This window comes from Ptychodera flava, chromosome 10 (genome assembly GCF_041260155.1).
Source record: "Ptychodera flava strain L36383 chromosome 10, AS_Pfla_20210202, whole genome shotgun sequence".
Taxonomy (NCBI): Eukaryota; Metazoa; Hemichordata; class Enteropneusta; family Ptychoderidae; genus Ptychodera; species Ptychodera flava.
Genome location: NC_091937.1, coordinates 26,352,356 through 26,378,937, shown reverse-complemented (window position 1 = coordinate 26,378,937; position 26,582 = coordinate 26,352,356). Strand labels below are relative to the sequence as shown.

The 26,582-nt window shown below is 37.6% G+C and overlaps 3 protein-coding genes across 4 annotated transcripts in view; 1 reads left to right on the top strand and 2 right to left on the bottom strand.

Annotated features, from left to right (window-relative positions):
• Positions 1 to 24,662, bottom strand: part of LOC139142359 (complement C1q and tumor necrosis factor-related protein 9B-like) — a 98,193-nt gene extending 73,531 nt beyond the window's left edge. Inside the window, exons 1-2 of one of the 2 annotated variants that reach the window (XM_070712277.1) lie at positions 24,246 to 24,662; positions 23,614 to 23,829 (exon numbers count right to left, since the gene is read on the bottom strand). In XM_070712277.1, coding sequence (XP_070568378.1) covers positions 23,614 to 23,821 — 208 coding nt within the window. In that variant the 5' untranslated portion in view covers positions 23,822 to 23,829; positions 24,246 to 24,662. The remainder of the gene's footprint in view (positions 1 to 23,613; positions 23,830 to 24,245) is intronic. The other variant, XM_070712276.1, reaches the window with a different exon arrangement.
• Positions 24 to 20,320, top strand: LOC139142356 (probable arginine--tRNA ligase, mitochondrial). The gene is given in 16 exon segments (XM_070712272.1): positions 24 to 414; positions 1,033 to 1,106; positions 1,666 to 1,777; positions 3,917 to 4,000; positions 4,344 to 4,438; positions 5,447 to 5,586; positions 6,445 to 6,606; positions 7,840 to 7,913; positions 11,882 to 11,988; positions 14,438 to 14,671; positions 15,929 to 15,969; positions 15,972 to 16,052; positions 17,046 to 17,220; positions 17,616 to 17,786; positions 18,620 to 18,683; positions 19,744 to 20,320. Coding segments are annotated over 16 exon segments (1,737 nt in total). The 5' UTR covers positions 24 to 378; the 3' UTR covers positions 19,831 to 20,320.
• LOC139142357 (complement C1q tumor necrosis factor-related protein 5-like) lies at positions 6,804 to 10,394 on the bottom strand. Its single transcript, XM_070712273.1, has 3 exons — positions 10,361 to 10,394; positions 9,101 to 9,336; positions 6,804 to 8,854 (listed from the first exon to the last, which is right to left on the bottom strand). The coding sequence occupies exons 2-3, from the start codon at positions 9,321 to 9,323 to the stop codon at positions 8,088 to 8,090; spliced, it is 990 nt and encodes a 329-aa protein (XP_070568374.1). The 5' UTR covers positions 9,324 to 9,336; positions 10,361 to 10,394; the 3' UTR covers positions 6,804 to 8,087.
• Positions 24,663 to 26,582: the final 1,920 nt, after the last annotated feature.

Genomic DNA, 26,582 nt, shown 5'->3' with positions numbered 1-26,582 from the left:
TTGCCTACGCATGCCCAGTAAAGCGAGTCGAGTGAAGGGTTGCACATCTACAACATGATGTACATGGCGAAGAAGACGTCTCTTCCGATTGCCCTCCGATACCGTTCGAACCTTGACTGTAGTGCATGATGTAACTTATAAATTTTCAATACAGAATTCATGCAAGGCACAGTTCGTTTGTCTGTAGGATCGCAACTTTCGAGGATCCGGTTTATGTGCAGCACATGCACCTGATTCATCGACGTTGCGGGTCAAGACTCAAGGTGTAAGGTGACTCAACTGTAAGGTGACTCCAGATTGTTATCAAAGTATTCAGTGCCCGGTTCGACTCGAGATTCTACATTTGGTTTACCGACACGTTGTTTGAAGAGAGAGAAAATGGCATCCTCGTTCCGTCATGCTATAGCGAAACAGGTATGATATGAATGCCGATGATAGTGGTACTCCCCAGCTCTGCATGGCAGGGCTGTGTGTTACCGGCGTTATACGGCCTGTGGTGGGAGGCCGTATAACGCCGGTAACACATAGCTCTGCCATGCAGAGCTAGGTACTCCCGAGCTCACTGAGATTGGCAGTAGAAAATGGCAATAACAAAATAGGGTCATCCTGAACCACTGCTTTTACTGGTTTCCCTTTATAGCCAAATGCTTTGATGGTGCTTGAAAAGCTTAGATGCCCTTAAATACCCTGGGCTTTAAAATCATCTGAGGATATCCCTTGGCCCTTGGAAGGAATTAGACATATATTAGTCTGGGGATGTGTAAGTGTGCGAGAGAGAGAGAGAGAGAGAGAGAGAGAGAGAGAGAGAGAGAGAGAGCCACAATTGTAAATTTCATTTCAAAATTACAGTTTTGAATTATGGGAACAAAATTAATTTATCAATGTTATATCGATTATTGCTGAATTATAAATTAGTTTAAGCATGAAGGTAGTCTCTACTACCTCCACTGCCATCATTAGCTTGAATCATCACACCTATTTAGGTATAGCATTATGAAATGATCAATTGTATACATGGCATTGTTCTTGCAGGTGGCAAAAGCAATTGGAATATCAGAATATGAGATGGTGCCAATGGTAAGAGTTGCACATGTAACAAAGAAAATGTAAGAAAATTTCCTGCTGCAGTTATAGACTTCTGTTGTTAAAAAAACAGACACACCACCTACCTCAATTGTACTGCAATCCTTTTTTGATATCTTAGGTATTTCGTCATCCCATCTTTTGTCGGCATCATGTAGAATACACTCAAATTATATCAAAAGCCTTAATGATATTTCAAAAATTATTGCTTTGTAGTTGTTTGTGGTCAGACTTTCCCGTTGTGAATTCATGCTTTTGTAGAAATTGATGTAAATGTTCATTTAATCTAATATCTATTTGAAGGAACCATATACTGTGATCAAGTGACATTTAAGACAAGGCTAACACAGACATTCAGGGCATATTGATATTTTGTTATAGTAATGCACACATGAAATGAAATTTTACTATGGTATGAAAGTCTCCAAACAACAGTAGAAGACCAAATATTAAAAGGGGTTTTGCTAATTTCACCTTCGTTTTCAGAAAAAAAAATGACATTTGTGAAAAAGAAGTTTTTCTCTCAGTATCCTGTTTATCTTAAAATGATACTGTCATGTTATTTTGTGTTATGAACTTCAGGAACCAAGATATCCATTTCACCGTTTCTCTGAAAGCTCTGGCCAAGAAGGGCTACTTGGCAGAGAAGGACAACAGAGAATTGCAGAGCATTGCTCAGAAACTGACAAGACAGGTAAACCAGCAACGTCTGTATAGCCATTAACCCTTTGCACCCTGACCCCCTGGTACACTATGACATCATCAGACATTTATGTCCGAGCCAGGTTCAAAGGGTTAACGTAGTATAAACCTCAGAGACAGATAATCAGACTCTCAAACTTCCAAAGTTTCACAATTCTTCTCTAATCTATCACCTGTGGGCTATTTTAAAGCTCTTGGTGTAAGGAAAATTTTTAATGTATTACTATTTTTGTAAATCCACTATTTTATTATTTTCCATAGAGATAACACAGGGATGGCAGGCATTTTGAATTTCAAACATTGGAAAATCTTGGATAATTTATTTCTGGGCTAATGTGCAGCATTGAATAAGCTGTTATCCAATTGGGTAGCTGAATCTTACCAATATAATTAAAACAATACAAATAAACTCCCAAAGTCGCTGTGAATAGTGACAATGGACCAATCAGAGAAAGAGCTTATTCAATGCTGCACATCAGCAGATATAATTAAAACAATACAAATAGACTCCCTAAGTCGCTGTGAATAGTGACAATGGACCAATCAGAGAAAGAGCTTATTCAATGCTGCATATCAGCAGTTATTTCTCAGTGACCCCCAATTTTTATTCTTGATTTTGAAAGAGATTCCTCAAGGAAAGTTTAAGCAAAAGTTTAAATCTTTCGCTTTCCAGGCACATACTAACTTAATGGTATACTGTCACCTGTTCCAATTTTGCCACAGTTGCCATGGAAAGAGAAAATCTAACCAATCACAGATTTTAAGCGGGTGGCCGCTTTTTAAAAACAGCGCCCTCACATGGGCATTTTGAATACCAAGGAATGCCCCTTTGACTATATATGGGCATATTTAGATTACAGGTGACTGTATACCTTTAATGGACAAATAATAGTTCAAGTCTCAGAAATGAAAGATGTAAACTTTTACTCAAACAGTCTTGCATGTAACTTTTGACTATTCTCTTTCAAAATCCAGAATAAAAATTGGGTGTCCACCAAGGAAATTTTTGTACCAGAGAAACAAATACTCAATATTTAACAGTATTAGAAATTCAAAATGGTCCCTATGAGGGGGAAAATAAAATCTTTGATTTTCACAAAACCATAAGCTGGTGAAAAATTAAGTCTGTAACTTCAACATAAGTGGTAGGCCGAAAGAATATTTTAAAATTTGAAAGTATCTGTCCCCAAGGTGGAGTACATTTTAATTAACAATTATATTTTTTGTGATAGAAAACAAGTACATGTATTGATGCACAAACCATACCAATAGTGTTATCCTTAGAAACACAATTTGCATTGTGTGCAATTTGCAATGTTTGCAATTTGGATTCTAATTTGGACTTGAATTCAGCTGTCAATGATAACATTGGGCATCGCAAAGATGTGCCTGCAGCTGCATTTGAAAACTGAACGCAAGGCGTTTCTGGCAATGTGCAGTGGAAGGTAATCTCTGATTGGTAGATCATCATTAATTACATCAAATTAAGGAGTCTGAAACTCGGGGTGGGGGGGGGGAATTGTCATTAATTACAGCAAGTTAAGGAGTCTGAAAATTAGGCTAATTCTGTACCTAATTGGCAATTTGGAAATGATTAAATAAGAGCAACTGAGTGTTAGTCGACCAATTAGCTAAAGGCTTCCAAGATGCTGCACATTAGCTAAGGCATTTCAACTTGATTTTTGAAGCAATACTGCATTTTACAAACAGAAAAATATCAAATACATGTACTTAATTGTAATGGAGCTTAAAAATGACATGTCTCCATGAAGTAAAATTTGCTGAAAGATTTTCTGTGCGAATTTCATAGAAATCTGCAAGGAAGTTAAACCATTTTGCAGCCAATAATGTCTGTAATCTGACCAGAAACTCAGGAACCTGAGTGAGAGCGCCACCATGTGGTGGAATGACAGTGTGATGGAGCTGACAGAGCTGGTATAATCATTGACAGTGATTTGGACAATGAATCACTTTCAGAAAGTGTTAATTAATGAAATTAAACAAAACACAGGTCTTAATATGGTAACTTGTTATATAATTAAAGTACAATTATCGTAATCCCAATATGAACAAGTTGTTTCAAAGTCAGATCAAGGTATATTAAATATCGTAATGTCCCTCTCTTCTGTAGATAAGTTGTGATGACCATTTACAGAATGTTACATCAGAGAGATCCATTCTCCAGTTTAAAGTGAATCAACAAACACTGATAAAGGTAGGACTGTGTATAATGTCTTATAATTTTAGCAATCATCAAATTATGTGTTAAGCACCTTTAGTCTTGTGTGTGTTCACTTTTGTTTTTATATATCAAGTGTTCATCACCAAATACAAAAAAATGAAAAATCTCAGAAAACTAGTGAAAATTTATGTAATGTTAAAGACTCGTGTACCAGTACCCTGGATAGGTTGGGGAACTGGTGAACAGTTCAAAATATGTATGCCATCTTTCACTGCAACAATGCTGTTAGGAAAACCAGAGTGGATTTTTCCTTGTGATCTGTATGTCCGCTGAGATTGATGAAAGGAATGGAATCTCTTCATTTCCATGGTAACAGGATGTGCTACAACAAGTACAAAGGGAGAGGAGACAGTATGGTTTGAACAGTGCTATGGTTTCCGGTTCACAGGAAAAAGTTGTCATCGAGTACAGGTAAAGCATGGAAATTTTACTGCATTGAAAACTGGGGAGACATGAATTTATGGATTTTATTGACAATTAATGTACTCTCTGCCAGTACTTGTGCAACAACTACTACTACTGATTATATCAGGATAATCTAAGGAGCACTGCATAATGCTGATCATAATATAATATTAAGTAAATTTACATTGTGTTCTTTTTTTATCATTTGGAAAGATGACCCTAATCCTCTTGATAGGTTTAACCCTTTCTCTGCAATGGTTTGGCCCAAGCCCATTGTTATCAATGGTGCTTGTGGACCAGCCTATTATTTATTATTGCCCAATGATTCAATCATATGACTTTCTCTGTTGTGTTTTGCCAAGTATTCAATGGAAATGAAAAGAAGTTTAACCTTTTGAGTGCTGTAACTTTTCCCACCAAAATTTTAGTGCAAACATTTACCAATTTTTTTGATAATTTTGAACCAAATGGACATCACATTTCATTGGCTACAGTTTTTTATCAAAATTTTTGGCAAAAATTGGAAAAAGAATTGACTGGGGTATATTTTTAAAGGCAACAAAAATTGACTTTGGCGCTCAAAGGGTTAAAGGTGCTGCTTGCAATGTTTTAGTCCACAATTACATCCAGGAATATAGGATATGTCTTTCACTCCTTGCTCTTTTGTTAGACGTCATTTGTTCAGCAAAATTAGTCTTTCTATCAAGAGAGACAAGAATTTCGTCTCTTTTGTTACACATAGAAACGACACTATTCCTCTATGCCTAAAACTGTAAAAAAATTGAAAGATGATGCTCATAGACGGAGATTTCCAAGTGTGAAAATTGTTCATTTGCTGCAGTCCACAACCAATTCAACCAATTGTGGAAGTCATGACCCTTGCATTAGCATATTAAACAATTTTGTAGGGATTATGCAAATAAACCTGATCAACAGTAAATCTGACTCAAACAATCACCTTGTATAGCTTCAACTCCTTATCTCCAGTTACTTATCTTTCTAATTTGAAAATAGCTCTCCAAATATAGCAAAGCCTTTCCATGCTGGTCATTTGAGGTCAACAGTGATTGGTCACTTCCTGGCTAATTTGAATACTGCCCTGGGACATGACGTCACCAGAATAAATTACCTTGGTGATTGGGGTGTGCAGTTTGGTAAGTCTACCGGCATTTGATATATTATTTATTTATGTTTTCAATCAGTTGTTTGTTGAATTTGTTGGTTGTTTATTTACGTATTTATTCATGTATTTGTTTGTTTGTTATTAGTTTGCTCTTGTCTGTAGATATACATGTATGTATATATGAATATATAAAATACTAGTATACTGCTAGTATCTGGGTATATATTTATGTATGTATGTATGAATGTATGTATGTATGTATGTATGTACGTATGTATGTATGTACGTATGTACGTATGTACGTACGTACGTACGTACGTACAAAGGTGTATGTGTATGTTTAAATCCTGTGTAAAGGCAGCCGTATCTGTCAAGTCAGCATTCCAGCAAGAACTATAAAAGACAATTACTGACCAGAAATTCATGAGCTTGGGTAAAACTTGGTGAAGTGGAAAAAAAGTTGGATGATCCCTCAAGCATTCCCAGAGATTTTGTTTGTACTATCATGTGATTGTTGGGCTTATTACTAAATAGTTAGACACAATTGTGTATAGACAAGCATTAGTGGTGTACAGTCTCTAATATCATTATGTGGTTCTGAATATTTCAACCATCTGTGTTTTCGAGCATACCAGTGTGCCATCAACGTAAAGGTTTGTTCATTCATTGGCCATCATATTACAGGATTTTTTTCAAATCTGTATTCCATATCCACTTAAAAAGGGCAGCTCTGAGAAAACTGACTGTATTAAACTTTGCACAACTTTCAAAAGAGAACATTGACCAAATTCACATAGACAGTCAATCTCAACAGCTACTAATGCGGGAACCCGGGATTGAAGTCTATATTGCTTTTAACATTGCTACATGATGTCATTTGCCCCCAAAGGTCTGTTAGGTGTTGGTTTTTCCAAGTACGGCTCAGAGGCAGAGCTTTCCAGAAATGCTATCCAGCATCTATTTGACATCTACGTCAGGATTAATACGGAAGCGGACCTGGATGAGACAATTCGTGACCAGGCTAGGGAGTTCTTCAGACAAATGGAGAAAGGTAGTTAAAGTCCTTTCCTTCAGGATGTGTTGGACATAGTTGTCATTTTGAATGTTTCATTACAAAGTTCATCTCCAATATTTTGTGTAACGCTATGGTTTGGCAAGGTTTGACCTTGGTGAAGGGAATTGAGGTCAAAGGTCAAATGTTTCATAGTGTTACTCATAGAAACACTCAAGTGACTGACATCGCTACATTGCAACAGTCCTTCTCACTTTATTGTAGGTGTCTCAAGATGATCTTTATACTGAAATGGGGCTGATTCAGACTTCATAGCTCTACTGTTAAAATGAAAAAAATGGACATTTGTCAAATTTTTTTTACAGTGGACTTAGAAATTATGCAAACAAGAATAAGAACATTTTTATTGTACTTTTTGATAACAAATGTTGTGATGGAAAACATCAAAATCATGTCATGGGCTCATTTGACAATTGCTTAGGTAAACAAAGTTGTAAAGTAGGCACAGGTTGTTCTGAATTTCCATTGGCAAACGGCAATGTTGTGTACACGAGGCAATGTTTAGTCACAGATTTATAGCTTTTGTCATTGCAATTCAATAACATCTCAACAAGATGATGATCAGGGATTTATCACTTTATTCTTGCACAAATCTAGCAGTATCATTGATCACCACATGCACATGACATCCATCAACTTCAGATTCATAACTTAGGTAATATGCACCTCGAAAATGAAAGGCTTAAACTTTTGCTCAAACTTTCCTTAAAAAGTCTTTCAACCATTCTCTTTCAAAATCAAGACCAAAAATCGGGGGGTCATCATGCAAATTTTAGTAAAAATTACCCAAGATTTACCGATATTTGAAATTCAAAATGACCGCCATCCATGTGTTAACTCTATGGAGAAAAATAAAATTTTTGATTTTCAAAAAAACTAGGATGGTTTTCTTACACCAAGAGCTTTAAAATGAGCCCCCACTAGCATGATAAAAGTTTAAGAGTCAAAATATCAATCCCGAGGCACATTCTGCCTTAAGCAGATATTTTCACGATGATTCATTCTCCTTAGTGATAACAAACAATTGCCCTTCAGACTATTTCTCAGTATAACAAGTGGACTTCAGACACTGCTTTCATGTTTCAGTGTTAGGTCTCGCTGCTCAAAAGGCGAGTTCCTTTCTGAAATAGAAAACTTTCTGACCAAAACATTTTCATATAAAGATGCTTTTATAATAAGTAACCTAAGATATCTGATGCTTTCTTCCTACAGGTGATGAAGGAACGCTTTCTTTGTGGAAGAGATTTCGAGAACTCAGCATCCAAGAATATACCAAGATATATCAGGTATGTTCCCTAGTTTGATAGGATTGAAAGACAAGGAATTCTACGATAGCAGAAAACTGGCAAAATTTCAAAAACAAAGATTAATTACTTTGCAAATCTAATACTGTTACAGTACGGTATATATATGTCCCGTATACAAAATAGAGTTCAAATTGGCAGACAAAACATATTTTTCTAATTTTCAGAAAAACTTTGATACAACAAGTATCCGGTAAATGTAACATACTCGTTAGAAAAGCTTTGCAGTGCATATCCAGTGCCAAGTTTGACCCACACCTGATCGCCTTGCCCCAAATCTATGATGACGCTGTTAGAAGCCGAACCATGACTTCTAGACGAAGAGTGAGACACATAGATGCACGGAAGTTGTGTGCTGTTTTTCATCAAACATGCAAACATGTTATTTGCATTATTTCTCAAGGCAGTGATCATGAAGAAATAAACGCCACCGACAGAACATGTAAATTTGCCCGTTGACATGTCGTAACCATCGCCCATGTTGGTGTAGACCTTATCATAGGTGACTGCAGTGTCTCCAGATACTGGACCCAAGGCCGTAGTTCGTGAAACTGAAAACGCCACTCTAGTTGAATTTTGTGTTTCTCCCGCATGACCTTTGTCCCCTTTCTGACCTGGCTGACCTGGCTGTCCCTGAAGACCAGGCGGACCGCTTTGACCCTTGCTGCCCTTTAAACCGGGGTCACCTCTGTCTCCCCTTGGTCCTGGTTTCCCCTGAACTCCCTTCTCACCACTATGACCTTCGCCCTTTTGACCTGGGTCACCTTTGTCCCCTTTATGACCTGGGTCACCCTGGGTACCTTTTTGACCTTCTTGACTTTCACCCTTCGGGCCAAGTTCACCTTTGTCCCCTTTGTGTCCAGTTTGACCTGCTTCACCCTTTGAACCAGGTGGGCCCAGAGGGCCAGCTACTCCAGGCATCCCTGAAAGTGAAGAATTATTGAAATAGTGAAGACTATCAATATTTGTGTCAATTTATAATGGCCCTGCATGATCAGATCTGATCAAAGGAAATCACCTGTAATGTTACCGGGTACTACTGGTAACTGTCTCTTGTAAATTTGGTCACTTAATAAGGTGCTTCCAGATTTTTTTTACTTTCTGCAAAATTTCCTCAAATATTCAATAAAACAAAAGTCAGAGGGAGATAGTTGGCAGAGGATGGTTACCTGGGTTACCAGGAATGCCGGGGAAACCATGGATGGAATTTGTACACTGATGCCCATGAGGTGCGAACGTCTTGTAGTGTTGGCTTTCTGGTGGTGGCATCGTCCCAGTCTGGGTGTGAGCATTTTGCTGCTCCTCGGCCGAACACGTTGACTTTTGATACAAAGTAGTGATGATGAGGCACTTCAGCAAGGCGAAGCTTGTCACTGTTGTCAGGTACTTCATGACTGGAAAATGACTATCAATAAGTAAGGATACGTATAAGTGGATGTAGTCCACTTGGAATTTGATATCAAAGGGAGAGGAATAATCTACAATAAGAGTATTAAATATTTTGCTTTGCAACATCATCAGCAACATCATCAGTACACTCGGGTATAAAAAGCAAAATTACCCAGCCACACTGCCATCTGTAAAAGGAACTGTATCGGTCATTGAACGTGATGTTGCAGATTTCTCACATCTGTACATTGTAAAATAAGCGTGCTTGCAGACAAATAAATCTCAAAAAAAAATATCAGAAATTTTGGACCAAAGATGTAAATTTTAGGTAAAAGCAGTATCAGTGGTGGTGTACTATGCGGTATTCAAATTTCAAACCGCCAGTAGTATCAGCCACAGTGCTACACAATTTTTAGCCCTGCCTTTTCAGTTTTTTAAGTGGATGGACATGGTGAATCAGGCGTAAAATGGTATGCAAATGATATGCAAATGATATACAAATGCAGTTTTTTCAGCCTTGTCTTGTAATACAATGGTCAAAGTTAAGATTTTGTATGATTTGAATGGGTTGAACTTCCCAAGATACCGATATAAATGTGCCACAGAGAGACAGACAGACATGGGCATGGAGATTTAATTGCTTCACTCTACAATCCAGTTTCCACTGAATAGTTTTTGGTTCAATGAATTAAGTACAATTTTTTCACCCATGTCAAAAGTTCAAGACTCAAGATTCAGGACATTCCTGATGACAAGAATGATCCTTTCTGGTTTTTATATGTCGCAAGATGTTGAAATAAGGAATACAGTACTGAGCAGTTGTCCCTTTCAGTTTCTGATGAACATGTAAGTTTCAATTTGAAAGTGTAAGGAGTTGGTCTAGGCAAAACATGAACAACAATGATCAAGTTTAGAAATTCTTTTGGATTTTAACCCCATTTAGACACAACTGTGTCCCATCAAGTTACAAAAGCAAGAATACATAGTATGTACCATATTTCACGAAAAAAAATGGGGAATATGTTACAAGAAATACTTACTTGTAACCGCTGAGTGATGATGAGTCGATCAGTTTGCAGATCGGCTCTGAGCTTGTTACTGTATGTTGAACATTTTATGCATAGTTGTATGCAAATTACATGTTATCTCAAGCTATTTCTGGTGAATTTAGCTTTGGGAATTTCTCACTAATTAAGGATCAAGGCATAGGTTTCTTGCACCCATAGAGGATAGGAAAAAACTTCATGCCACAACATCTGTCCGACTGTAGTGGTGTTTTTGCTCTTTTGAAATATTTTTCCATTGCCTCAAAGGTCAAAGGTCACAGGTCTGTATTTTCCAGTTGAATTGTTTACCACATGGTTTGTTTGAAGCCTGTGAGTACATGGACGTGTTCTTGTAATTGCATTTCCATTAATTCTGCTTGCTGGTTAAATGGTATGCCCTGAAAATATGTTATATTACCATCTCGAGTACTACTACCGGTATGGTATTTTGCAGGTATGCAAATGACTATTTTACCCAAAGTAACATAAACATGTCGAGTTTAAAACAGAATCTTTCGTGTTTGTCTGAAAAAAAAATTATGAAAAGGTCATAATTATCGATTGGATTTGTTTAGTTCTCTATAATACACATTTCTTCTCATATTTTCAAAATCAAAAATTTTTGGCATAATTTGTTTGTAAGATAGAATATGGGCCAGACTGAGAGAGGTTATGCCCACACTGAACAATTTTACAAATCAATGTAATACTGGAGGTCCATTTGTTTTTTTAGTAACAGATACAACACAGCCCCCTTAAAAATCTCTGTTGTTTTCATAATGAAGATTGGGTCGTGTGAGCTTTGAGTATGACAGAAGATGTCATGCAGCTTAGATTCCCATTGCATATTATGATCAAGATGTAGCGTGATTTTAAGGTAGAATGCCCCTTGGGGACAGATATTCAGACTCTCAAATTTTTACAATTCTTTTATGCTCTACCACTTGTTTGGGCTCATTTTTAAGCATTTTAAAGAATAAGAAACATTTTCACCTCTTGGTTTTTCAAAATTCAAAAATTTTATTTTTCCCCATAGAGTTAACACAGGGGTGGCAGCCATTTTGAATTTTAAACATCGGTAAATATTAGGTAATTTCCTTTTCTCATTCTAAATTTTGCACGGTGACCCCTGATTTTTATTCTTGATTTGGTGAGAGAATGGCTGAAAGTTTTATTGAGAAAAGTTTGAGCAAAACTTAAAGGCTTTCGAGGTGCATAGTACCTTAATAATAAATCTCCGTATACCACTGGTAACCATAATTTAGGCAAAGAGTGATGACAAGATAATAGTTATAAATGCCATTGATCTTGAATCATCTTCATTGTCAAAATTATGCTTTCCACTTGTGTTATCTTTACCCTGTACTCATAAAAAAATTATCTCTGGTGGTCGAAAAATTTCTGACAAAATACAATTGTATGAAATTCTGTAGAAAATCTTGATTTCCTTTGGAGGTTAGATTTGTTGTTGTTTTTGAGCTGACAAACTTATGCTTTGTGTGTTTGTGTTACCAGCGATTAGGTGTCGGTTTTGATGTCTATTCTGGTGAATCGATGTACGGACAGCAAGCGCTAGATGTCATACAGCAACTCAGGGACAAGGGTCACTTGAAAATCACAGAGTAAGTGAAAATTTCATTATCATAAAAAACAACAGACTAAGTAACAAAATGGAAAACACCCTACTCATATGCACATTACAGGCTGACCACCTGTTGACCTTTAACCCTCATGAAATTTCTACCAATTTAATGCTAGTCTCAGTTTCCCAGACTGCACTGCGGGGACTTTCATCTAGGCACTCCGACACGGTCTGCAGTGAATGCACAGGGAAATCCCATAGAAGTGGCTTTCTAAGTCAATGCTCAGTAATGAACATGACCTACATGTATGACCTTAATGCCATGGATCAGTTTTTATGGACAAGTATGACACTGATCAAGTACACAAATTAAAGCCATAGTTCACACTCATTATAAGCAGAGAGACTTTGAAAGCCACTTTGACACAACTGTGAAGCTATAAATATAGTAATTACACCATAGATCAGTTGCTCCCAGGATGCATCGCTCTTGTCGGTCTAGCACTATCTTGCTTGAACTTTTTTGGATGGGATTTCCCCAGACTGTGAAGGGGCAGCTAGATGAAAGCCCCGCAGAGCAGTCTTGGTAAGCGAGACTACTGAAAAACTGAATGATGCTGACTTCAAGGGTTATTACCGAGAATTGTGGGTAATTTTCAGTGTCTCTACTGACAACCATTAGGATTTGCTGGCCATGACACAATTATTACATAGTTGTTATATTTCTTCAATGTTGACCATTTCAACTTTGTCTATTAATAGACAGTTAGTCATGTACATTATACAACAAATATTAAAAAAAACATTGAGTTTTCAGTTGCTACAGAAAATAAAACAATTTATCAAGTCCAAAACACTTTGCATGAAGTTAGAAATTTAAAGGGAATTTTTTTAGTCCCCACGGACACCGTCCGGGGGGACTTATAGGTTTGGTCATGTCCGTGCGTGCGTGCGTCCGTGCGTCCGTGCGTCCGTGTGTCCGTGCGTCCGTCCGTTCACGCAGATATCTCAGACATGCCCAGGTCAATTTCTTTCAAACTTTGCACAAAGATAGTACCCTACCCCATACAGATGCACGTCGATTTGTTTCACAATGCGATCAAATTTGGCCGTGTTAGAGGACTTTTTAGTTTTCACCTCCATAGACTCCCATGTATAAGGCAGTCCATAGACTCCCATGTATAAGGCCAAGAAAAATAAAAATTTAGTTTCTCATCGTAATCATATTGCAAAAAGGATGCAGTGACACAGTTTTTAGTCCCCACGGATGAAGTCCAGGGGGCTTATAGATTGGGTCATGTCCGTCCGTGAGTCCATCCGTTCACGCAGATATCTCAGATATTTTGACAAAATGTCACGTGACCTTGGTGACCTTTGACCTCAAATATACATATTTGTCCATAACTCAGTAACCACAAGTGTCTACCACTCATGTATGGTATGATGGGACACTTTATGACGCCACATATTGTACCTCATTAATTATGCACATATCTAATTTTGAGCGAGCCAATAGAGCTAGAGGTCTGATTTTTGGTATATAGGGATAACTTAGCAATACAATTATTTTGACAAAATGTCACATGACCTCGATGACCTTTGACCTCAAATATACATATTTGTCCATAACTCAGTAACCACAAGTGGTACACCCTTCATATATGGTATGATGGGAGACCTTATGATGCTTCATACTGTACCTCATTAATTATGCATATATCTAATTCTGAGCAAACCCATAGAGCTTGATGTCTGATTTTTGGTATATAGGGATAACTATAGGATAGAAATTTTTTGACCAAATGTCATGTGACCTCGATGACCTTTGACCTGAAATATACGTTTATGTCGATAAATACGTAACCACAAGTGCTATGTCCTTTATATTTAGTAGGATGGGAGACCTTATGACAACACACGCTTTACCTCATGAATTATGCACACATCTAATTCTGGGCAAGCGAATAGAGCTAGAGGTCTGATTTTTGGCATATAGGGATTAATTAGCAATACAATTTTTTTTTCAAAATGTCACGTGACTTTATGACATTTGACCTTGATTATACATATATATGCATACTCAGTAACCACAAGTTCTATACCCTCGAATTTGATAGGATATTAGACCTTAAGATGTCACATCTTGTACCTCATTATTATGTGCATATGTATTTCTTGGCTGGCCAATACAGCTAGAGGTCTGATCTTTTTTCCCGAATTAGAACCATAACTTAGACATGCCTCATGTGTTTCAAATTGGGAATAACGGCATAGACCTATGTGCCCATAGATCTCTACATATACACTCCAGTGGTACTTCTTAATGACCACATTTCCCTGCCCCATCAAAACTAATACTTCTATAAAAAGTGGGGACTATGTCATTGTCAATGACTTGTTTATATCAACTTTGTGAATTGAGAACTCACAGCAAAAAATGCACCATATTCGCTATTAAGTTGGTCGTAAATTTTGCTGCCAAATCTTAGGAAAGGTACTGGGGTCGTTGACCTGTTACCCGACAAGCCAATGAAGTTCTACAGCACTGTCATGCGCAGTGACGGTACAACACTCTATGTAACCCGGGACATAGCGGCAGCCATTGATCGCCATGACGACCACTGCTTCGACAGAATGTACTACGTTGTTGACAAGAGTCAGGATTCCCATTTCAAGCAGATGTTTGGAACTTTACGGATGATGGGACACCATTGGGCTGACAGGTTAGAAAGTGATAAATTATTTTCCTGCGTCCATGGTATGCATTGATGTACAGGCCAAATGCATCAAGTGACCTTTTCAACTGTAACCTAAAGGATTTGGCACTTTTTATCTGAAAATTTTGCTAAAATATAATATCGTTGAACAAATGGCTGAATTCCAATCCAATAAACTAAACATTCAAGGAGCCAGTAGCTGTAACTTTTTATGATTTTTTCCTCAATTTTTTAAATCAAGTACAGATTTATTGTTCTGCTTCACAAAACATGTTGAGATACACAGTACCGGTATTCAGTTTGTCAACTCAGCCTGTACATGTGTAAGCTGCATTGTTATTATTGACAAATGAATTCTGGTCCAGACTAGAATTCAAGTGTAAACAATAACAGTGTATTTTACATGTATAGATGTTGTGTTGACAAGCTAAAAAGTGAAAAATGTGATTGTTTCAATATCCTTTTGGGAACAGGACAGGTACTTGCAATTTACACACAAAACAAAAATAGTGAAAAATATAACAGGTATGAAAGTCTTTTTATAACCGTTCAACTACAATGGTTTGACCCAAATCCATTCAAGAGTGGACCTGAGTATTAGGAAAAGGGGGTGAAAATGTTGAGTTCAAATCCAGAGTCATGCAGGAATGCCACTCAAAAATGATGTTGTGGGTTATAAGGGGTTGGACCCTCAAAAAATTTTCATTCCACAAGGACAATCGTACCGTACTTCCACGTGTACAAAATTCTTTGCAATAAAACCTTGATCAACATTTTTCAGAGGATGTATTTTGAAGAGCAGAGAGCTTCAAGACAAAATCTTAAGAATTTCATCTCTGTCTTGTCCTAAATTGAATTTTTTTAGTTTTCGTTAGGTAGACAGATGTTTTTCTAATGGACGGTATGAATTACAGTAGGGTCAAAATGCTTGCAATATTTGCCCGGTCATAATACATGCTATAGTGTAGAAGCTATGCATATGCTACAATATATGTGAAGCTGTCTCATTTTTTTGCAAAACTCAAGTTTTTGCTCAGATTAACTGTATTTTTTATCTTCTACTTTGTAGTTCTGGCCATAGTTGTATTGTAGACAACAAGTGAAACAGTGATCTTTCGAAGCCTGGGTTAATTTAGCAGCCAAATTTGCTGTATCAAAGTTGAAATTCTCATAAATTTCTTTAATCTTGTGTCATTATTTTTGATGTTTTGTGTTTTAGTTACTTTAATATTTTGTTTCTCTCTTTTTTGTGATTATTTCCAGATGTCACCACGTGAAATTCGGTAAGGTACTCGGAATGAGTACGAGAAAGGTGAAGTTGTCTTCCTGCAAGACATTCTGGATGAAGCTAAATCCAGAATGCTGCAAAACATGAAAAATACAGACAGTAAGATTTCACAAATATTTTGTGTTTATATTCAGGAATACTTCTGGATAAGAAATACTTTGAAAATAGAAAGGAAAGAATTTAAAATCTTGTGTTGATGGATAGAGCACTAAGGTTCCTTGAATTTCGTAAAATTGACAGTATTGTCATTTCCATCGCTGGATTCTCAATGTGTAGATCTTTCTGTGTAAGATTTGTCCACACTATGAGGTCTCAACCCTTACAAAAATGTCTTATTGGAGTCCTTTAGTATTCCTAAAAGGCGTTTACGAACACAAATTACAAATTGCTGCAATGGAATAAAAGGCAACAAATTTTTTTGCTATATGTTAGCAATATTTGGTCAACTTTTCTCACCATGTTTCTTTATGGCCAAAATAGTTCATTGAAGCATATTCCAAAATTCGATTGTCTTCTTTAGCAATTATTTACTCTGTTCACCCCCAAATTCCCTGTAAACAGGTCCACAATCACATCGATAACAGCAGGTTTGGACTGACCCATGGTAGTGGAAAGGTTAAATTCACCTTTTCAGATGGCTGCATGCAGTGTTTCGTGAAAACAAACGCGAGGTACAACGGGAGAAAGAGCGCTTATAGCTATACATTTTCTGTATAATTATACTCTAAAGTTTCATAATGCAGATTGACAAGTTAAGCATCAACCCTTTGAGTGCAGTAACTACTGTGTTCCCCTCAAAATCTTAATGCAACATTTTACCAATTTTGATGAATTTTTCTGTATTGTTTTTGATAAATTTGGACCAAATGGACATAATTTTTTATTGGTTGCAGTTTTTGAACAAAATTTTGGGGAAAAAACCTGAAAAAATAGCCTGGATGAGAGAAAAAATTGTCTGCGTTGTATTTTAGGAAGGCAACAAAAATTCACTTTGGCTTTCAAAAGGTTAACCCGTGTTGTGTTGCTTGGTATAGCTGCAAATGTCAAAACCATTCTGTAAACTGCTTTTTTATTCATTTCCCTTCAACACAGCGACCAAGATCGACAATTTGGAGGAGGTTGCCGAGATACTTGGACACAGTGCAATAATAATCCATGATTTGAAAAATAATCTGGAATCAGACTACAGGTTTGACTGGGACAGAGTTTTGCAGAATTACGGAGACACTGGTGTCTATTTACAATATACGCACGCGAGAATGCACAGGTAAGCCCACGCGAATGGCAAAACATGTATCCATGGTACAGTCTGGTTAAATTGTGGAGTGTCATCTTTATTTATCATTACATGTACTTACACCCCTGTTGCCATCAGAGTTTGGTACAGCCTGGCTGCTTTCTTTGGAAAAATTGGACTTCTGTACTCAAAAATGGGGTGATAGGGTGAAAACTCTGCAACTTTTGCATTATGACACTCATCTGTAGTAATATACAGTATTTATTACGTAGATAAATTAAGCAAAGATTTTTGGGAGAAAAATCATCAAAAAAGCATGGATCTTTCAATCACATACATACACCTTTTTCTGACAGAAAAAGGTACATGTAACTTCCTACTACCCTAGTATAATTTTTTTACAATTTTTTTACAATTTCTCAAAGTATTGAAAGATTGTGTGGCTTCACATTGGACCCAAAGTGTGACACGTCAGAGCTGACTGAACAGGAAGCCATTTTATTGACGCAACAAATAGCCGCCTTTGAAGATGCAGTACAGACTGCATTTGATGAAATTCAACCCAAGAATATTGTTGGTTATCTCTTCAAACTCAGGTGATTTATTTAATTGTTATCAAGAATAATTCACAAATTTGGACATTCTCATGACCCCTGTGTGACCTTACATCCTGGTTATTAATCTTGTCGTTATGAATCCACTGTTTTGATTTAAAGGTACACGGTCACCGGAAATTTACATATTCCATATATGGTAAAGGGAGCGGGGCTTAGCGTACGACCCCGTAACACCTGTCGGTCCTCCATATTTGATACGTCAAAGATCATGCAGACACACGCTGCTAAATATGCCATGGCTGGTCATGTGGGGGTGCCCTTTTTAAACAGCGGCCACCCGCATAAAATCTGTGATCGGCTATTAAAAAACAGGTGACCGAATACCTTTAAAACTGTAACAGACAGCCATATTTACTGATCTCAACAGCTTGCTACAACCGCACTGTTCACAATTTATCCCCCATGGAAACAATATTGAATTTTGAATATCGTGCACCAACAAAAACACCAGAATGTCAATCCTGGAGTCATGAAGTGGAATAGGCTACTTGCACAAGCATGATGTTCGACCACATAAATATATTTTTCATGGTTAACCTGTCATACTAGACTTTCCTCTTCAAAGGAACATAACATTGAATATTCTTACAAGGGTTCTCCATGAGGCTGGGGGGATTCTGATAGATTGGTCACTCCTTTTTTTTCCTAGCGATCTATTCATATGCTAATTAATTACACAAAAGAATACATTTTCCACCACAAATAATATGTAAATTGTCAATTGTTATGTAAATTTGCCGTCCCCATATTTTCCAAGCTGTTAGGAACAAGTTGTTTGCACATAAAGTCACACTGTGTCTTTTGTTTTTCAGTCAACTAGCATCATCAGCGCACAACACTTTAATGGTGAAAGGCAGTCCTGCCCATACAGCCAAGGTAGGGAAAGACATTCACAATAAATGTAGACTTTTAAAGTCGCATTAGCTATATCTTTTTGCATTTCTTTCTAAATAAGATGGTTTGAAATTAAATACAACTTTCTGTATGTAAAAATGCTCACCAAAATGTGATTATAGAACCTTTTGAAATATTGACAAAGAATGCACAACCTAGACTTTAACAAATGAATAATTTTTGAGTTGCAACTCAAATATGGCCGCCACAAATATATGCCAAAAGCACCTGAATTTAATCAACACCATACATCACCAAGGATTGAAATAGTGATATTTTGAAAGACATTAAGATTTCTTTGTGGGCATCCTATATATTAAGATGGATCAATGTTTGGTAAGTAAAATACAACAAGATACAGGTAATGCGGTTTCAATATTTTAAGATAACAAAAAGGAACTGGTAAAATTTATACACTGTTGTAAAAGAATACAATGTTTTTTTTGAAATATCAAAATTACACTAAATATTTTGAGTCATTTGGATGCATTCAACTGTTGGCAATACAGGACGTAGAAGTGCACATACTGTCTAAATTGAGGAGCTTCCAACACTGTCAGGTGTAACTATCATCTAGGCGATAATATCAGTCGATCATAAAGAAATAAATTCTGCAAAAGTTGAAACATTGTCTGGAAAGAGGTCAAACATTGTCAAAACAACACCAGCAGATCCGCAGAGAGAACACTTGCAAATGATAGGTTCTGGACAGTAGGAAGCGGGATGTGTGTTGATGTGTGGTGTTGTTTTGACTACGTGTGACCTCCTTCCAGACAATGTTTCAACTTTTGCAGGGTTGATTTCTTTGCTATTGACTGATGTTACCACCTAGACGATAACTACGCCTGACAGTGATACCAACTCCTCAATGGAGACCACATGTCTGGTTCCCACATTGCCAATAGTTCAACATTGTTTTTATGCATGTGCAGTCCAACATACATTTTTTTCAACCTCTCAAGGAAAACAAAAGTTGAAAGATCGAATGTCAATATATTTTATCATGAAACAATATCAGCAGAATTTCTTTATTTGTTTGCAGGCCAGACTTCTGTTGTTCAGTTCAGCGAGACAAACATTAGCTAATGGGATGAGACTTTTAGGAATTACACCGCTGGACAAGATGTGATTGACCTCGGGACCTTTATTATAAGCAAATGAAGTTTTATAACACCATGGAGTATCAATGAAGATGAGTATTGTGGCGGCAAGCTAAAGTAACTTCAGAGGATCACGAAACACAGTGTTGTCATGATCTCTGTGTATGGCAGACGTTGAGTGGAGACTTTGGCATGGTGATGAGATGGGATCTGCTACATGGCGGGGGTGGATGATGTGATGAAAGCAAAGGAAGACGGCAGAAAATACAACAATGCGAAGCTGAATGATAGAGAGATCACAGGAGGATAAATGCGACTAAACTACCAGTCATACAGCAGCAGATCGTCAGGACAAAAAACATATTTTATTAAGTTGATGGATTTGCTATGTATATGAATGAATAGATCTACAAGAAAATGCAATATACTGCCTAGACAGCATTTGTTACTTACTCTACAGTCAAATGATTGGCACTGTGTATGAATAGATCTTCACTAGAATAAAACATACACATCAGACAGCATTTATTACTTCCTCTGCAGACTACTCTCTCTCAACCACTTTTTTACTTCATGCCCTCTCCTGCTCTGATTTTAGTTCAATGTCATCTGCTACTTGTTTGGCTTTGGGCTGGCCAAACCAGACCGTTGAGGGCGCATCACTGTATGTCAGATGATTACAAGCTGTGTAGAGAACCAGCGGCTGAGAGGTAGTCTACTTTCACCCTTTCACCGCCTAATTTTGATACAGTCCAGTTGTGCCCAGTGGGTATTTAAAGTGGGCCTCTACAGAGTAAAATTAGGGTTACAGGATGGAAAGACTTTCTGTGAATTCAGACATAACAGATTTTCTCTGCAGGTTGTGAACTAAAATTAGCAATTTCCATATGTAGAATAAAAGGTATACATGTACCACTGTCAGAAAAACAATTCCCAATCGACACATTAAGCAGATGGGGGCATTTTTTGAAAGCGTGAAGAAACAAGAGGATGATTCATGTTACCACATTTCCAGTAAAGGATTTTTAACCACACAAAATTTCAACATCCTCAACCTTTTCTCCCCATTGTCTGAATATAGTTTTTCCCTATACAATTGAAACTGATAGGAATATACCATAATCTGGTTGGGAAAGGGTCAACCTGCTCACCCCCGATTCCCTGTAAACAGGTCCGCACTTACAATTGATAACAATAGGTTTTGGCTAAACCATGGTGGTGAAAGGGTCAATTTGGAGAGAGGGTACATGTGAAATTCTTCAGCTGGACTTTGGATTTTTTTCATTGACATTTAATAATCAACCAGATTCAAATGAAGGACACAATTCTTGTTAATACATACAGCAAATCTTTCTTTGCAAATTGTCAAAGCTAAGTCAAACATTTCTAACTTTAACCTGTTCACCCCCAATTCCCTGTAGACAGGTCCACATTTACCATTGATAACAATAGGTTTGGGTCAAACCATGGTGGTGAAAAGATTAATAAAAGTGAGACATTGTCAAGATTTCCGTGTACTTCCATGGAGCTGATGCAAAAACAAATATCCTTCAGGTGGGAAATTTTCAAAACAAAATAAACCCTACGAGCGAGGTCCGTCCTGTTGCATGTCCACTCCAGAGCTTGACCCATATTTCATCTCCTTGCTGCAATTCTAGGACGTCACTACCCGAAGCCGTACCGACAAAATCTGTTGTCTCGTTGGGATCGTGCATGTATGCACAGCATTGTTGAGTGCCATTTTTTATCAGACACAAGTCCAAATCTGTAGCACGCTTTCGAATGGCCGAAATCATGAAGAAATAAACACCATTTACTGGGCATGTGAACACACCAGTGGATGTGTTGTAGGCATTGCCTATATTAGAAATAACATTATCGTGAAGCACTGTCGTGTGTCCAGATACTGGCCCCAGAGGTGATATTCTCTCAACTGACAATGCGATCCTTCTGTAACTTGGCTGTTGTATTTCTCCTGCGTGACCTTTGTCCCCTTTCTGACCTCTCTGACCCCACTCTCCTCTTGGACCAAGTTGACCTCTTCGACCCTCACTGCCTTTCTGTCCAGGATCACCTTTGTCCCCTTTCGGTCCTGTCAGACCATCTTGCCCTTTCACACCTGCAGGTCCAGCTGGTCCCTGACTGCCAGGAATCCCTTGAAAATGTAACATAAAATAGATAGTAAAACAACGTTGCCATCTAGAATTACTCCGCTATGTTGTCCCATAAATCTATTGCAATGTACAGCAACTTGGAAGATTATATCATGGACAGTAGAGAAACTCTACTGTCTATGAATATATCAAAATGGTAGATTGCCATTATCTACAGCAACTTAAGGAGTCTTGAGGGATTGCCATTATTTATAGTAACTTAAGGAGTCTCAAACTAGACTATTCACTATCTGATTGGCTGTTTAGAAGTAATTTAATAAGAACAATAACCTCAGCCAACCAATAAACTAAAAGCTTTCAAGACACTGCACACCAACCCATTTCACAAAAGCTTAGACATCTTTCAAGTTTTGTGATTTGGTAGTTTTTCGTGTACTTGTGATCACTCAGGCTTTAAAATACCTGATTGTGAGGGTTGAATGTGGTGCTAGATTTCCTTCAGCACCGCTGCGCTGCACAGACTCCACTCTTGCCAGTGTCTTTGCTGTTAATATCTGATGATGTACAAATCACCACCAACTTACACCACACAGAGTGTGGATATAGGTGATACTCACAAAGATGGCCCAGTGCGAGAGTGACATAACTCATGTTTTGGTCAAAATTGACTTTTTGAGATATTTTTGTTCGGGAATGTGAAATGCAACTTTGTGAAAATTTTGGGTAAAAAAGTCAGTATAACTGATGTTGCAATGGGGACATAACTTCAATTACAACCCTTTTGCACTTGACTCAGGATATTGACATAATAATTATTACATAACAATAACATTCATTTATGACATTTTGTATATCTATGATAGTACCCTTTACCCATAAAACTATTAACTACAAACAAATCAAATTTTAGAGTAAGAGGCTTTTTATACCTTTGTTTCCTTCCAAGTCAGTTTGTTGAAAAACTGAGCTAAGTCCCCCTTGCAATTGGTCATCAACAATACATTGCAGTAAGTGTGGCCATAACTGTACTTTGTCTCTGGCAGGTATGACATCATCATAAGTTTATGGCCATACCACTTCCGTAATGGTGCCTACATTAGAGAAGTGGTACCCACAATGCATTGCAGTTAGTGTGGCTATAACTCTGCTTTTCAAATTTGCATATAGCAGGTATGATGTCGTCATACCACTTCTGTAATTGTGCCAGACAGACTCTTCCACTCTGCTGTCAATTCTTTCACTCCCCAAAGTCAAAGCTTTGGTTGAAATGATAAAGATTCGGGATAGGCTTCTTCAAGGTACTTTTTTAATCCACCAACTTGAACCTTGTCTAACTACAGCTGAAAAATCTATTAACCTCCGGACCCTGGAGTCTTTTAAGGTATACTGTTTCTCAATGAATGTGAACTAATGAGGTCACAGAAGCTGACTGCTGCAGAATTCAGATTTTTCACCCCACAGAAACATGCCATTTGAATCCACAGGGACTTCTCATTAAGATTTGTGGAATTTTGGTAGTTTTTTTGCCATAAAGAAATCTAATTGAATATTGTATTGCATAGTAGTCTAATGAAGTGTCATCGGAACTCTTATAGGATTTCCATGGATTATTTTCCTTGTAAAGATCACATTCATCTGTGGTGATAAGTAAATTAATAACCAGCAAAAAGAGACACTTGATCACTTATATTGAGTTACCTGGAATGCCAGGGACACCATGGATGGAGTTAGTACATTGTTGTCTCGGAGAGAGGATTGTCTCACAGTCAGAACTTTTAGGTTGCAGTGTCTCAGTCGTAGTGTGTCCACTCTGCTCCTCAGCCAGACATGTTGAAAATTGATACAAAGTAGCAATAATGCAACATTGTAGCAAGAGGAACCATGCCAGGGTTTTTAGAAACATCATGATTGGTGCTAGAAAGAGAAATTAGACAAGAAAATCATGCCATGAAAATATTCAGTGTTCCATGCTCTACAGTGAAGACATGTTGATAAAAAAGTAAGAATTACATGACACAGTGGCAGGATGACCCATTTCTAGAAGTGATAAACCTCATGGATTCAATATTTGAAACATGCCAGTGAATGAAAATAATCTTGTGACAGTGTGACTATGGTTACAGATCCTCAGTACCGAAAGTTACTGTATTAATTCCAAAGCTGCCAGAAGTGACAGAAATCGGTATCTTGTCGCTGGCTATTGCAGTGGTGTTTTGAACTAAAATACTGAAAATATTAATAAAATTGCAGCTTTTTGCCTCAGAATGTTCCATGAGAAAGAATTTTGTTGGCTCAAGGGTGCCTAATAAAGCAAAATGTTCAAAACTTACCGATAAAGCCTGGAAGAAATGACGGATATACACCTTGAACAGAAACTAAAATTCTGGCAGCTCTTGTCTGAACTACAGCCTGTTATATCACCCTGCAAATGCAAATTGGAATGTGTTTTTGCACACTCAAACTTCACTTTTCTGACCATATTTGGAGGTCTCCATCGTGGTTTACCAATCGCTCAAGGATAGGCAAATTCCTCTCCAATTGTAAGATGACATTCTGGACCGATTTCGGTAAGCCTAACCATCTGGCTTTGCCATTATGCCACGGTTTGTCAAATTATTCAATTCCTTGGAGTCGACAATGATGATGAGAGGTCACGTACGTCATTCATCTTGGTGTGAGATTTCTAAAAATACAAGTGTCACGAAGACATCAGACCCAATCTTCTTCAGTATATTCATGAACCATTGTATGCTTGACAGTCCTTGATAACCACTTATGGTAGTATGTGCCTCTAAAGTGAAGGACCAAAATTTTGCTCAAACCTTCCTCAAATGGGATTCAGTCGTTCTCTTTTAAAATCATGCGTAAACTCAATTTTTTTTATGATGGAATTTTTTACTTGAATGACTTGTGAAATCAAATTTTTTAAAATGCAAATGTTTATACCTTGAAAACAAATTATCTATTTGACACTCAAAATGGCCACCATCCCTGTGGTAATTCTGTTTTGGAGAAATGAAATTTTCAATTTTCACAAAAAGGAAATGTCATGAACTTTGTTTATGCTAAAAGTTTCAACATGGGCCCCCGCCCCCCTGAGGCAGTTATAGATCAGAAAAGTATCATAAATATTTGAGAGTCAGAATACTTGTATCCATCATCGAAGCTCATTCAACTTTAAAGGTATACAGTCACCTGTAATCTAAATATGCCCATATATGGTCAAAGGGGCGTTCCTTGCTATTCAAAATGCCCATGTGAGGGCGCTGTTTTTAAAAAAACGGCCACCCGCTTAAAATCTGTGATTGGTTAGATTTTCTCTTTCCATGGTAACTGTTGCAAAATTGGAACAGTACAGGTGACAGTATACCTTTAAAATCATTCTGTTCGTTCTCTCTCATCTGTGAAACAATGTTTGCCACATCATTAATTCATTTGTGCAGAGGCTGGTCCATTAACATCGATTATTGTATAAACCCCTACAAATGAGTCAAACTGCTCCAGTCAGACTGCGATATTTCTGAATGGCGCGCCCTCAACATATGCCGGTTTTAAGACCTTTTGTTTTACATTGCAAAGGCCCCCACTATCTTGACTAGGGGAATACAACACTGTACATTCATGCCGTTTCTCAACTCAACTAGTTATTCAATTTCCCTTTCATGAACTCTCCAGACTTGTCATCTCACACATCATGTCGGGACTTTCGTATCACGTCCTCATTTTCCTCCCGTGGTGTGACTGTCCGGAACAAATCCATCATGGTTTTGGTACGATAAACTCAGATTACGGTATTTTCAATGGAGCTCGAACTCACACGTACCGCACCTATCACCTACCGGAGAAGCCACAGACAAAACCATTCGGCCTAATCCCCAATTTCACAAAAAGATTGTTCAATAACTAGCTTTAATAGCTGTTGCAATTTTTCTGACTGCGACCCCTCCACACGCTGTAGAGTTCGTGAAGCACTCACACTCGTACACTCACTATCTAGAGCAAAGATGCAAGAGCAACCAGAACAAAGTTCGTCTATCTCGCTCTACCCATGATAGAAAATGTGAAATGAAACTATCTGTTGACTGTTAGCGTTATCGCTAATACACTCACACAGCACCCCAGGGGGCACTCACAACCGAATTGGGTACATGTGTACCTGGAGAGTTCAAATTACGAAAAAACAAACAACAATTTTCCTTTATATGTATGAGGGTCAACATTTTTGATCGAGTTCTTAGCTCAAAACCGGGAGTCAAAACGCGGCAATTTCAACAATCTAATAGGTCAAAAGCGCTTATTTTGTGTCAGAAGTTTTGCCTAAGTATGAAACAGGAGTCTTAAGTTCTATATTCTGTCAGCATTTTCTTGGTCACACTTATACTTTTGGCGAAAAGGGGAGAGGTTGAGAACGTTACCAACTTGACTTGAAGGTATGCATGTAGTGTACCAGCGAAAAGCTAGCGATGACCATGATCGCTTGTTTTTAAACTCAATGGACCGGTCAATTCAAACTTTTGAGACCTGATCTGTAAAATTTGTAAATCAGTCATAGATGCTGAAATAACAAACTCCTTCTCCCGCTGTCAATAATGTGAAAAGACCAATATTGAACAACACCTAAGGTACATCTCTTCACATTGATCACCAACCTCTCAACTGCTCTGGGT

Excerpts from the sequence above, each read along its gene's own strand:
- LOC139142357 (XM_070712273.1), bottom strand. The coding sequence starts at position 9,323 with ATGAAGTACCTGACAACAGTGACAAGCTTCGCCTTGCTGAAGTGCCTC. Across the intron at positions 8,855-9,100 it reads CGGCATTCCTGGTAACCCAG|GGATGCCTGGAGTAGCTGGC; the intron begins GTAACCATCCTC and ends CTTCACTTTCAG.